This window comes from Diabrotica virgifera, chromosome 4 (assembly GCF_917563875.1).
Source record: "Diabrotica virgifera virgifera chromosome 4, PGI_DIABVI_V3a".
Lineage (NCBI taxonomy): Eukaryota > Metazoa > Arthropoda > Insecta > Coleoptera > Chrysomelidae > Diabrotica > Diabrotica virgifera.
Window position 1 is genome coordinate 249,939,595 of NC_065446.1, and position 14,825 is coordinate 249,954,419.

Here is a 14,825-nt window from a genome sequence, read left to right on the forward strand (position 1 = left end):
CGCATTTTCGCTGGGTTATTACAGTCTTGATAACTTTTTAATGCATAGACTTGCCTTAATTTGTGTAATCGCCAAGAAAAAACTTTAACTCAAGCCAAGCTTTAAACGTAAATATATTATAAAGAGAGATTTTAAAATTATATAATATATCGATTACATTATACATATTATACACATATACATGTATGTATAAGTAAGAAAAGGCTAGATCACATAACAAAACCCATAATCAACATAATTAGCTCTATCAATTAACCAAAATGATGTAAGACTTAACCCAAGAAACAAAAAATTTAACAACGGAAGTGAAAGAGATAAAAAACGGACAGACACAGTACTGGGAGGAACCAAGTGACCTGAAGGAACGAAGGTAGAATTGAAGAAAGTTAAACAAGAAACCCAAATGAAACAAAAAAGAGGAGGGATAAATAAGAAAAGAGCTAAACGATACGAAATTACGTCTGAAAAGACTAGAAAAAGAAAGAAAAGCCAAACATGATATAATACAAGATTTGCCAATTTATACAACGGATACAAATGTACTGAAACAGGAACTCTAACTGAAAAAGAAACTGAAACTCTAGGAAACTTCATGGAGAGAGAAATGAACATTACTGTTAAAGTAGAAGAAGCAATTAAACTAGCAGAAAAAACATAGTTGGCTAAACTACAAGCTTGAAAAATGCATATAAACAATGATATAACAGAAGAAGGATTAACGAAGACATAAATAAGGATAAAAGTGTTAAAATAAGATAAACAATTGAATAAACAAAAACAGATGAAAAAATACACAAATGGAATAAATACAGTAACAAGATAGGAGAAACCCAGGTAACCAAAAAACTAAAAGAAATCTCTCAAAATGAAGATGATTTACAACGTATGCTTGATCAATTTAATACATCCGCCAAAAAATGTAACATGTTAATTTCCCCCAAAACTACGGAAAGCTGGAAACAGCAGTGGAAGATCAAGTAAACAGAGTAAACAGAGCCGCAGGATGCCTGAATGAGACAATATGGAGAAATAAAATATCGCCAAAGAAATGAAAAGCAGAGTTTATAAAACAGTCATCAGACCAATATACCCAGTAGAAACACGACCCAACATAGATGGAAAAAAATAATGCTAAACCAGCAGTGATTCATGGTAAGACACTATGGAATAGAGCTAGAAATACATAATACGAGTGGTACATATATACGGAGCTACAAAGTGGAGAATATCAAGGATTGGCTAAGAAAGAGAAGAGTACAATGGAACGATAATATCAGCAGCGTGACAACAAATAGTGTCGTAAAGACAGCTAGAGACGGTTTCCCAATAGGAAGATGATCAGTGGGAAGATCACGAAAACGATGGAAAGACAACTTACTGGAGGCACTTTTAAAAAACAGAGAGAATCATGTCTACATAGAAAGAAGGAGAAGAAAAAGGATATTACTATTAATATTAATAATAATAGTAGCAAATAGATATGTAGGGTCTCACATAATATCTACATTAAAAAATTAATATTTATCAACTAAGTCTAATGTCACTTTGGGCAAAATTCATCTGTTTTGACGACTACAATAACTTTTGTATCATTAGCAAACATATCGCTTTTTGCTACAATATATCTAATGGATTTCATCAGAATTTTTTAAATGCCAAGAGCATTGATTTTTGTTTACCTGTGTTTCCGTTAACATTAGATTAGTTGCCACCTCAAACCGTTTTGGCCTGGAAAGATATTTGTTTTGCCTAAACTGTTTTTCTAATTCCAAAAGTTGCTGCGAGGTAAATGCTGTTCTGGGCCTTCTTGTTTTTCCTAGTAATGCGTGACCAGGACCACACCCTGAAACAAAAGAGAAAAACTTATATATTTTGATCCCTAACAATAATAGAATGTTTGATAAATTTTTTACAATTAAATTAAAACACTTCGCTTGTTCTTTGTATGTCTCTTTGTCCGGGAAAAATCTTGTAATCGATATTAAACACACTTTTCGACTAGCTACAGATCTGAAATTCTCAGAATAGCTCAGAACTCGATGGCAATGCAATATTCAACAGCTTTTACATGGATTCCTTGAGTTTTATTTAGAATTTTATGTTATGCCATTTTAAATTTTATATGGTAAAATTACTTCTCACTTTTTTCAAAAGATGGCGCTAATTGTTTTCTCTATAGATGGTTTTCTCAATAGATGGCGCATTTCTATATCATGTAAAATTATTTATTCATTTACGGTGTAAAACATTTACTTTGGATTTATATGAGTTTAAAATGGATTACAAAATTCTTTCATGACATAGGGATTGAAATAACAAAATAGTTTATAATTTTATATGGTGTTTTTTAAGTAATAAAAAAGAATGTGTGTGTACTTTGTACGCACGTAAGAAGTTATACTTCTATTATAATATAATTTCAATAATTACCAAAAATGAACCAAAACTTAACAATGCCAAATATTAAAAAAAAAAAGAAAAAAATATGAATCGTCCGGGATTTGAACCCGCAATCTCGCGATTTTTTTATCTCTGGTCCAATGCTCTACCAAAAAGGCCATCAAGCCGCATGCTAGTTACCTTTCAGATATACATAATTATACATCACGGTGACAAGTGAAATATAAAAATAGATGTTTTATAATTTTACGCCCAAGGAAAACAAATCCAAAGACACAAAATTATAATAAAAAACCTTTTAAACCACCTTTTTCAAATTGCGAAAGTTGTATTATTAATATTAATGTTAATAAATGAAATATAAATATTTTGACGTTTCACAATTTGACAATTCACTTTTAACTGCAGTGCCTTAAAAATTTTAAAGCACTAGTGCCTTAAAGTAGCATTTTTAACGCTCCTATGGAGTCCTAAAAATTGCATTTTTAACACGTTTGTAGAAAAATATATTTAAAAACATTAATATATTCTTTCCACACCTTTTCTGGACTGATACATACATAAATTAAAACATTTTGAAGTATAACTTCAAAAATATAATATGAAAACTACAGTGGAACCTCGATTATCCGTCAGGGCATCGGACCAAGGGTATGACGGATAATCGAAAAGACGGTTAACAGAACATAAAAAATATTCTCGGAACATCATACTTTTTGCTCAATGCGACTGCAGAAACACCTTTCTTTAATTCTGCAATAATTTCTATTTTTTTTTTAATTGACAAAACAACATGTTTTCTTTTAGATGCTCCATTTTTCAAAACTTAATTGATCAAACGACTAAGTGGCACAGACACAATCAATGTTCGAATTTGAATCTAACTGAATTATGGTGACACACAGATCTTGACTGCAATAATTATTGTGCTGTGCGTTTTTATTTTTGGCTTGCGATTCTAAAAATTGAACTCTAGATGCACGGTATCATTTATCATTACCTATTTAAATTGGAATTTAATCCAGAGCTCTGAATAAGAACAAAAATTATATACATAAAAATTGCGGGTGGCATAACTGCACGTGTACATTTCAACGAATTTCATTTGGCTTATCTCAATTTTTTTTTTTTTTTTTTTATATTTAAATTTATTTTGCAATCTGTTGAGTGTCAACAATAAACAAAAGTAATTACATTGACTAAGGACAAGCAAGATTTTACCCACTGGCAAAATCAAAGTACAATTTTTATAAAGTTCTGTACAAAATAATTACATTTCATAACTACTAACTCATTAGTTTAAAAGTTTACTCTAAATGGTAAGTCCAATGGTTTGAACCTCTTTAACCTACGCTGTTCTTGGGAATTGTCTAGGAGGTTAAGTGCAAACTGGTTTTCATGATCCTCCAACTTGGCAATGTAAGCAGCGCTACGTTTTGTGATGACTTCTTGTACCGTATCAGTTTTAAGGTCTCGATGAATAATTCTATTGTTGATGTACCAAGGTGCATTAGTGATGGTTCTGAGGGTTTTTGATTGGAAGCGTTGGATGATTTCGATGTTGGAGTGACTGGCTGTTCCCCATAGTTCCAACCCATATGTCCAGATTGGCATAAGTATTGCCTTATAGAGCAGCAATTTATTATCCAGAGATAGTCTTGATGAACGGCCCATTAACCAATACATATTTCTGAATTGGAGACCTAGTTGCTTTCTCTTGGTCCAGATATGTTTCCTCCATGTGAGACTTCTGTCCAAATGAATACCAAGATATTTTACCTCGTTGGCTGATGGTAATTGGTGATTGTTTAAAGTTACAGGAGGACAAGTTCCTCTTCGTGTTGTAAATGTAACTTGAATAGATTTTCCTTCATTCACTTTAATTTTCCATTCCAAAAACCAAATTTGTACTCTGTCTAGATACGCTTGAAGGATATGCGAGGCATAAATAGGGTCTGTGTGTGAGGCTAGGATTGCAGTATCGTCGGCAAATGTTCCTAGCATCATTTCTTCTGTAAGTGGTCTCTCCTCTAGTGGTTCCTGAAGAGGTGGAGGTATATCTGCGGTAAACAAGAGATACAAGGTAGGTCCCAGCACGCTACCCTGTGGTACGCCAGCTTTGATAGAATAGAGTTTGGAAATTGCATCTTGGTATTTAATAAAGTAACACCTACCTGACAAATATGACTCAAGAAGAATGTAAAAGCTGTGCGGTAATGTCTTTTTTAGCTTGTATAGGAGGCCTTCATGCCATACCGTGTCAAATGCCTGCCTAACGTCAAGAAATGCCGCTGAACAGTACCTTTTGGCCTCAAAATCAGCATTTATATGTTTTACCACTCTGTGAACTTGTTGGATTGTTGAGTGATGGGATCGAAATCCAAACTGGTGGTCTGGAATTAGATTTTTGATCCAGGGTTCGAGTTTTTTTACTAATAGTTTTTCGAAAACTTTAGACGTGATTGGCAAGAGGCTGATTGGCCTGTACGATGTAGTTTCTTCTTGAGGTTTCCCCGGTTTTAGAATGGTTATTATCTGAGACACTTTCCATTGATCAGGAAAGTAACCTAAGTTTAATATGGCATTGAATATAAACGTTATAAGTTTTATGCATTTGATAGGTAATTCTTTCAATACTTTTCCACTGATCAAATCGTACCCTGGAGATTTTTTATCGTTTAAATTATTAATAGCCAAGATGACTTCGGACGACTTAAATTTCGGAATAGGCAAACTCATTTGATATGGACTTTGAAGAAATGAGAATACGTATACTTCCACAGGTGAATTCACTTGATTGGGAGTAAATACTTCGGAAAAATACTCTGCAAAACAACTTGCTTTCTCTTGTGCACTACGAGCCCATTCTCTGTCCGATTTTCTAATTGGAGGTGACGGTTTCTGGGGTTGTTTCAGTTTTCTCGTGGCTTTCCATAGCGAATAATCGGTATCTTTAGTGGAATCTAAATTTTCCAAGTAGTACTGAAGTGATTGGTTTTTGAGATCTTCGAAGAGCTTTTTTAATTCCCTTGATGCACTATTGAATCTACGCTTATCAGCAGGATCTCTGGTCTGTTGCCATCTTTTCCTCAGTCTTCTCTTTAGCGAAATTTTTTCTTTGACAACTTGTGGGCAGTCATTTATTATGCATTTATTTTGTATTGTTGGTGTTGCTTGCCAGGCAGCTGATTGGATATTTGTAGTTAGTTGTTCCACAGCAAGAAAAATGTCCTCTTTGATTTTTAGTGGAATGTCTAGAGACACCTTGTTCTCCAGGATAGATCTGAATTTTGGCCAGTGTGTGCGTCTGTTATAAAGTGAGGGGGATATTTCTTTAATAAGTACCTGGGTTCCAACTGTGAATAGTATAGGCGAGTGATCAGAAGATAATTCGTAGCATGATGTAGCTTTTATATTAGACCTAGGGATGTTCTTAACTACAGCAAAATCGACCAAATCGGGGATTTTATTTCTGTCCGAGGGCCAGTATGTTGGTTCGCCGGTTGATGAATAATCCATATTATTTGACTCTATGATATTTAAGAGAACTCTACCTCTCGGAGTGATTAGTCTTGATCCCCACCTGGTATGTTTGGCATTATAGTCCCCTGCTGCTATGAAGCGGCTCCCAAGTGAATTGAAATAATCTTTAAATTGTTCGTTTGTGATAGAGTGTCGTGGGGGGCAATACAGCGCAGATACTGTAAGTGGTCCATCCCAGTCTTCAACCACAATATTGGTCGCTTGAATGTGATTTGTTTGGTACTCGCCAGCATTATGATGTTTTATTGTATTTCTAACTATAATAGCAGAGCCTCCATGTGCTGATCCATCTGGATAATTAGTAGTATATATAGTATAGTTTGGAATTTTAAGGTAACTTTTTTGTGTAAAGTGAGTTTCGGATACTAGCAGTATATCTATTTTATGAAGGTGTAGAAAGTATTTGATTTCCTGTGTATGTTGTGATAAGCCATTGGCGTTCCATGAAGCTAGTTTTAGAAACGCCTCCATCTTAGGGTTTTTTAGCAATGATAGCGGTTAAGAGGTTTAACATTGTGCTCATTTGTTCTACCAATTGTTTGATCATATTTTTAAGTTCGAGCATGTCAGTGGATTGTTGAAGACTGGGAGCTGTATTTGATGGTATTTGATTACCAGCGGTTGCTACCTGAGCATAGGTTACATTCGGGACTACTAAGTGTTGGTTTGATTGGACAGGCTGACTTGTTGGTTTGCTTCTCAGTTGTGGAAATGCTCTTTTTTGCAGCTCTTTGTGGACTAAGCACCCACGATAGTTTGCTGGGTGATTTCCTTCACACAGCACGCATTTCACCTGGTTGTTTCTTTCTTTGTAAGAGCACTGATCAGATCTGTGGTTACCCGCGCATTTAACACATCTTGGAGAAAGGTAGCAAAAATTTTTGGTGTGGCCGTAGCGTTGGCATTTTATGCACTGAGGTACTACACGCTTTTTATGTGGAGGTTCAAAAATTACTTTATAGTTCAACAATGAATCGATCTCATATATATCTTTGTTATTCTCGGCTTGTTTTAGTTCAACGTAGAACAGTGGTAATGGCTTTTTAGTACCTGATTGACGAATGTTATTGATATTTATGACTTCGTGCCCTACGCTTTGGATTTCCGCCTTAATTTCGTTGATATCTGTAGATGGATGTACATTTCTTAGTACAACTCTGAATGAGCGATCTTCTTTGAGTTGGTAGGTATGAAATTCAGTATTTTTGTCTTCTAGTGCTTTTGTTATGACAGAGTAGACTTCATTATTTTGAGGCATTATTTTTACTTGGTCATTGGCGAGAGTTTTTAATACATAAGCATCTTTTGCAATCGTTTGTAGTAGTTTGGTAAGCGGAGTAATATTTTTAACACTGTAGACAAATATTGGTGGCGTTTTAGTAGTTGTATTTGTATTTTGGCTCTGGTTTTCTTCTGTAGTTGTATCCTGATTTGCATCGTTTTGTTCTTCTGTAGCTGTATCCTGATTTGCATCGTTTTGTTCTTTTTGTAATACAGAGAATTTGTTGGAGGTCGATATTGGTGAGTTTAACCAGTAATCATCTATTTTGGATTGTTTTGTTGCTCTAATATATTTTTCCGGGCTATCAATTCGATTTCTTTTTTTTGTTATGTACGTGTGTCCAATCATCTGGTGCAGATTCAGCTTGGGATTGCGATTGAACAGGTACTACAGGATAATATTGTGCTGCACTAGTAGAAGGCTGCATCGGTTGTGAAACTAAATGCGGTTGCACGTTTTGAATACTCTGAGCTGTGTTATTATATAAGGACTGTTGAATTGGTACATATTGAATTTGCGCGTACGGTCCTGCACATTGGTTTAGTGAATTTAGTGATGGATTTGTAGTAATGTCCTGTTGTGGATAATGTACATACTGAGTATTATAATTTTGACTCATGGTTTAAAGTCGTTAAGATCTGAAGCATATTCTTATGCGTTATTAAATAATATATTTTATTATCAATAATTTTGAAGCTAAACACCTCTTATTTACAGTTAACAGTTTTTGGTATAATAAAATATTGTTCTACTTTTCTTATTTTTTTAATTTTTATTATCTTTCTTGATGTGATGTAAAAAAAAACCGCGAGAGGGGTTAATTTCAGTTCAACCCTGCGGAAAATTAACCCCCGTCGGCCTTTTTAATGCTTTTGTAATCTCTAATTTTGTAATCTTCTATTATAATATAATTTCAATAATTACCAAAAATGAACCAAAACTTAACAATGCCAAATATTAAAAAAAAAAAAGAAAAAAATATGAATCGTCCGGGATTTGAACCCGCAATCTCGCGATTTTTTTATCTCTGGTCCAATGCTCTACCAAAAAGGCCATCAAGCCGCATGCTAGTTACCTTTCAGATATACATAATTATACATCACGGTGACAAGTGAAATATAAAAATAGATGTTTTATAATTTTACGCCCAAGGAAAACAAATCCAAAGACACAAAATTATAATAAAAAACCTTTTAAACCACCTTTTTCAAATTGCGAAAGTTGTATTATTAATATTAATGTTAATAAATGAAATATAAATATTTTGACGTTTCCCAATTTGACAATTCACTTTTAACTGCAGTGCCTTAAAAATTTTAAAGCACTAGTGCCTTAAAGTAGCATTTTTAACGCTCCTATGGAGTCCTAAAAATTGCATTTTTAACACGTTTGTAGAAAAATATATTTAAAAACATTAATATATTCTTTCCACACCTTTTCTGGACTGATACATACATAAATTAAAACATTTTGAAGTATAACTTCAAAAATATAATATGAAAACTACAGTGGAACCTCGATTATCCGTCAGGGCATCGGACCAAGGGTATGACGGATAATCGAAAAGACGGTTAACAGAACATAAAAAATATTCTCGGAACATCATACTTTTTGCTCAATGCGACTGCAGAAACACCTTTCTTTAATTCTGCAATAATTTCTATTTTTTTTTTAATTGACAAAACAACATGTTTTCTTTTAGATGCTCCATTTTTCAAAACTTAATTGATCAAACGACTAAGTGGCACAGACACAATCAATGTTCGAATTTGAATCTAACTGAATTATGGTGACACACAGATCTTGACTGCAATAATTATTGTGCTGTGCGTTTTTATTTTTGGCTTGCGATTCTAAAAATTGAACTCTAGATGCACGGTATCATTTATCATTACCTATTTAAATTGGAATTTAATCCAGAGCTCTGAATAAGAACAAAAATTATATACATAAAAATTGCGGGTGGCATAACTGCACGTGTACATTTCAACGAATTTCATTTGGCTTATCTCAATGCCCAAACAAAATAAATTGATGACTAAATTTTTACTTATGTAGCCAATATAACTTATGTATGGACCCTGACGGTTAACAGAGGTGACGGTTAATAGAGAGACGGATAATCGAGGTTCCACTGTATTTAAAAAGGCAGAATAACTATTAACTAACCTTTGTTGTTTCTCTTCCCACAAATTTTAAAACGCAACAACCATACATAACCAAACCGTCAACCGTCCAAACCACAGCTGCGCTACAGCTGATATATTAGATAATTTTTGACATGTCATTTGAACATCCAATCAGAACAAAGTTATAATGCGCATGCGCCGGGATCGTAGGTTTTAACATATAAAAATACTAAAAACATGGAAACAAACTTTAACGTTGAAAAAATGATAAACTAAGAACTACTGCCAGCTAAAACTGATAACAGAATAGGCTAGGATCCATACATCCAATGGGAGAACTTACAAGACATAATATTACAAAAAAGTAAAGATGAACTTAATAAAAAGTACCAGAGATGAAAAAATGGATGCAATGGATACAAGCTAATTTTTGTATATTACAGCAGAAAAGGCTAACTAACTTTAGTCCATTTCCACACCATTACACATGGTGCAATTATCGATATTACTTGATCAACATGCTATAATAACAATAAAAGCATGTAATTGCCGTATTTAGTTTACCGTATCGAAAACCACCCCATATAATCCATTTAAACCATGCTGGGTCACGGCTCTGTACTTGGAGCACTCATAAACATCCACCTCATTTCTATAATTGCATCAACCCGGTCCCCTCTCTTAAAATGCACAACGCCTAATTGTTTGGAAAAATATTTAACTTCAATTCTTCTAGATTGGGGCATTCGTTTTATATGGTGTTTGAAATTGGTATAATTTATATCTGAATGTTGCAGATCGAGCAATAAAATATACATGGCATAATGGCAATGGCTTAATAAGTAAATTAACTAGAAGGTAATGATTTATTAAATTTGATTTATTAATATTTTTATCTTCTTCTTCTTTGAGTACCGTGCCCAATTTTGGACGTGGGTGTCAAGTCAAATGACAATTTGTCGATATCGTTTCCGATATTGCGCGGCATGTAACAATTCATCTGCTGATAAGCAAATCCATTGACGAAGGTTTCGGTATTCATATCCATGAATATTTCTTCCTAGCAATTCCACTTATTCCTTCGATTTTTTATTCCTTTGATCTTTCCGTTGTGTACCTATTATTTGCAATATTAAATATCTGCTACTTCTCATTTATTTTATGCCCCAGATGTTCAAGTTTTCTCTATTTTATCATCTTCGTTAAGTCACTTTCGCCTTGACCCATTTTGTTTAAGAATTATATGTTTGAAGTGAGTTGATCACATGATATTTTGAGCATTCTATGATATTACCACATCTAGAAGGCTTCTAATTTGTTCAACATATTACCCTTCATGATTCAGATTTCACATCCTTATAGTAATACAGGATACACATAAAATTTTAGGAACTTGATTCTTAGTTGTAAGTTCAGCTGACGTTCCTTGTTCAGTATAGATCTTGATATAGTATAGATCTGTTCATAAATGCTCATCTTGCAATCTCACTAATTTCTTTCATCAGGATTTAGTGTGTCGTTTATTCAACATTCTAGGTATTTAAAATGGTTAACTTTTGTTATTGATTCATCACTGACAATTAGTTGCATAGGATCGACGACGTCTTTACTAACCACAAGTTCCTTTGTCTTCGATGTATTTATGCCAAGTCCGTTATTGGAGCATTCTCTAGTGACTCGATCTATAAAAAATTAAAGATCTTCGATACTTTTGACCATGATTGCTGTGTCATCTAGATATCTAATGTTGTTAATAGTTTCTCCCCAAATTCGAACTCCACATTGCCTTGTGGAGGCTTGAATGCAAATTTGGTCTGTTTCTTTGTGCCGTCTACTAGGATAGAAGCTTCTTGATTCCAATATAGATGTTGTAAAAGCAAGAAGAAGCCTACATGAAATTAAAAGGAATCAATGCAGGTGTAAACACAAAATAGTGTGATAGAATCAGTCTTGTACGTATTATACACTAGTGATATCCCTGAATTCGATCGTAACTCAATAGCTACTTTTGCTGATGATACTCACGTGTTGGCCGTGAAGATCATGAAGAACCAACAAGACAACTACAAGCCTCTTTTAACAGACTTAACAACTGGAGTATATGTTGGTGAATTAAATTAAACGAAATGAAGTCAGTGCACATTAATTTTACAATAAAAAAAAGAACACAGTCCTATTAATGTAAGTAAGACTCAGATCATATGCAGATCCCGCAAAATATTTGGATATTACAGTAGACGCTGGAGGGCTAATGTCAAAAAGAACAGCTCAATATCAAGTATAGAAAAATGTAATGACTATTGGGGAGAGAGTCCATCCTGTCAATCTACAACACAATACTTTTGTATAAACAGATTCTAAACTCTACATGGACATATTATGGCAACCAGCTGTGGAGTTGTGGTAGTAAGGGTAATTTAGATATCATCCAGCGATTTCAAAACGAAGTGCACAAGGAGCATTGTCAATGCTCCTTGGTGCTATAGGAATAGTGACCTCCATAGGGACCTAAAAATGGATACTGTTAATAAGACCATTCAAGGTCAATTCCATCCAGCTCCTTGAAAACACGGATCTGGGAAGAAGACTCAAGAGTAAGAAATCCTTCGAGTTGTTAAGTGAAAAGTAGGGTATAGTGCAAGTGATGGCAATATTTGTACAATAAATTTACAGAATCTAAAGAGTACTGATGAGTTTGCCTATAGTCTTAAGCTTTTAGTAATAATTTAGGCTAGAAAAAACTTGCTCATAGATCATATTATTTGATCAGATTGTAATGTTCTTTTTTTTATTGGCTTTAGAATTAGACCATGCGGCCAGAAACAAAGTAAATAGTACATACATAAACATAATATATATCTTATCTAAACTATCTAATTACTAATCTAAGTTAAGGTTATCTAAGTCTGACCGACCTTTTTGTTAAGAATAGATATAATAAACATTTTATTTTCAAAGTGAATTTTTGCTAAATTAATCTTAATAAAAATTTTGGGATAAGGACAAGGGTCACACTTTTCTCATTCAAGGATTTTTCTTTTTCTGAATAATTATTGATTACCTATATACCCACCCCACACGGTAAGGCAGGCATGTAGGCAATCAAAAGGAAAGATATCATTTAAGGTTACAAGCCTAATCTAGTCATTCTATAACTTAATTTTACAGTCAAAAAAACAAAATAAAATCAAAAATACGTTTATCACTCAGTGCCAAAAGATACATAACATTATAGGGACCGTAAACGTTTAAACTTCTTAAATTTTTTGTAAGAACGTCCGACTGATGTGTGTACTTCTTACAATTAAAAAATATATGATCCAAGTCCGCCGTTTCATTGCAAATATCACAAAGATTGTAATCAGTTATTTTTATTTTGTATAAATGTGCCGGATAGCAAGCATGTCCAAATTTCATCCGAGATATGGTTGTTATGGAACTTCTCGGATAATCGTAATTTTTAAACCAGTAATTTTTCGAATATCGGGTTCTAGCAATGTATATCTTGTGCCTTTTGTCAAAATAAAATGTTTATATTGTTTAGACCATTTTTTATATAAATTATCCTTAGCAATATTTATTCTCTCATCTAATGTTAATAAGGGTGTAACATCTTCTCCCAACTGTATGCTTTCTTTAGCCGCTTTATCAACTTGTTCATTGAATGTGATACCTGAGTGTGCTTTCTGTTCTTGAGCTTACTGTAAATAAACTTACTGCGTTTATTAAAAAGAATTTAAAGACGAAATTCAGTAAGGCGGATATACGGGGGCGGGCATGGAGAAATTCCCCCTCCCCCCAAAGGCCAAAAATTTAGGAAATTAAGATAATTTATTGCATAATAAGTTTGCATAAGTTTATTATTTATATCTTGGGTATGTAGTTTGGGTTTATCTTTTTTATCTTTTGGTTAGCGTTTTAAATTATGTATCCATTAATTATTAAAAAAATACTTGCATAGTTTTTGTTTAGTACCAAATCCCATCTACTTGTATTTTTTTGGAATCAGTTATTTATGACATCATTTTTTAATACTTACAATGCAGCCATAATTTTACTTCTATAATCCACTTGCTATTTGCAGCACTTCTTTATCCAAATCATCATCGATGTTTATCTAATTATTCATAGTTTCTCGAATTTGTCAGCATATTGCGCTTATAAAACCTGTGGCCAAAAAGGGCCGTATGTTTGCAGTGTATTTATCACTGGGACCCCTGATTGTGCCATTGTCATGATAATTTAATATCCTAATACATTTAACGACACCCTAATTTCACCCTCGTACGCTCTAAAAGCTTAGAAAGGGCACCAGAAAGATTCTGCATAGAAAAGATTTCACGGGTGTAATGTAGGGCCTGTAAAAATTAAAATTGTTGCAATTTAATTAAGGGGGTAGACGCAGAATCTTGGTCCAATGCTATTTAAATGCATTAATTTTTTTCGAATCTTGAGAAAACTAATAAATATTTTTGAAAAATTTAAACCCAGAATGAAAGATTATATTATTACCGAGGGCCGAAAGTCCCTTAGAATAAACAAAAAGTTTCTTTTGAATAAAATATTTGAAATTAAAAATCACACTAAATTTTTTCTTTTTTTTTTCACCCCTGTAACTTATTAAAATAAACATTGTAGAAGTATACAGGGATATTTGGCCTTCAGGAATAATTTATTCTTTTATTCTCCGTTTAAATTTTTAAAAAATCTTTATTAGTTTTCTCAGAATTCAAAAAAATGAATGCATTTAAATAGCATTGGACCAAGATTTTACGCTTACCCCCTTTTAGTTAGTTAGTGACTATTAAAATGTGAAACAAAAATTAGTGAAATTGAATACTTTTATACAGAAGTAACGTTTCAGAAAAATCGATTTTTTAATAATATTTTTAAGACGATTTTATTGGAAAAGCTAGGAATATTTATAATACTTCTCGAGTTATTTGAGAGTGAATATTTTCACTTTTCAACAAAAAAAAAACCGTTTTAGAAGGTATTTTGCAAATAACGCAAAAAGCAAATATTTTATCGAAAAAAAATATTCTGAGCAAAAATATAACTTATAAAAAAACATAACTATAAAAAGTGAAAAAAAAAATGGTGTACTTATGTATGAAGTCTGTATAGAAGCAGAGTTGTAACTAATGAAAAAATTATAATTCATTAAATTCCAAATCGAATATTTCAACGTGAAATAACCAAAAAATAAAGCACTATTCGCTGAAAACTCATCATAACTTTTTTAAAGTGTTTAAAAAAATCTTTATTTTTGTTTTCTAAAAAAGTTTCTACTATCAAAAGTAACAAGTTACGTTCACAATAAAGTTGGTCCCTTGTTTTTGGTAAAAAGAAATCGTGAAAAGCACCTCCTAATTAGCATTCTAAATGAAATTGATCCGTACAGTAAGTTTCATCGGTTCAATGTGCTTATTTTTGAAAGGGCTGTAGTTGAAAGAGCTTGAACGAGTTAC

General features: G+C 33.1%; 1 protein-coding gene across 3 annotated transcripts in view; it reads right to left on the bottom strand.

Annotated features, from left to right (window-relative positions):
• The window catches only part of LOC114326880 (homeobox protein Hox-B7-like), a 171,367-nt gene that overhangs the window by 12,940 nt on the left and 143,602 nt on the right, over positions 1-14,825 (bottom strand). For all 3 annotated transcript variants that reach the window (XR_007697627.1, XM_050648843.1, XM_028275335.2), the window contains exon 3: positions 1,680-1,843. Coding sequence is in view for 2 of the 3 variants with exons in the window: in XM_050648843.1 (XP_050504800.1) it covers positions 1,680-1,843 (164 nt within the window). In the remaining variant the exon portion in view is untranslated. The remainder of the gene's footprint in view (positions 1-1,679; positions 1,844-14,825) is intronic.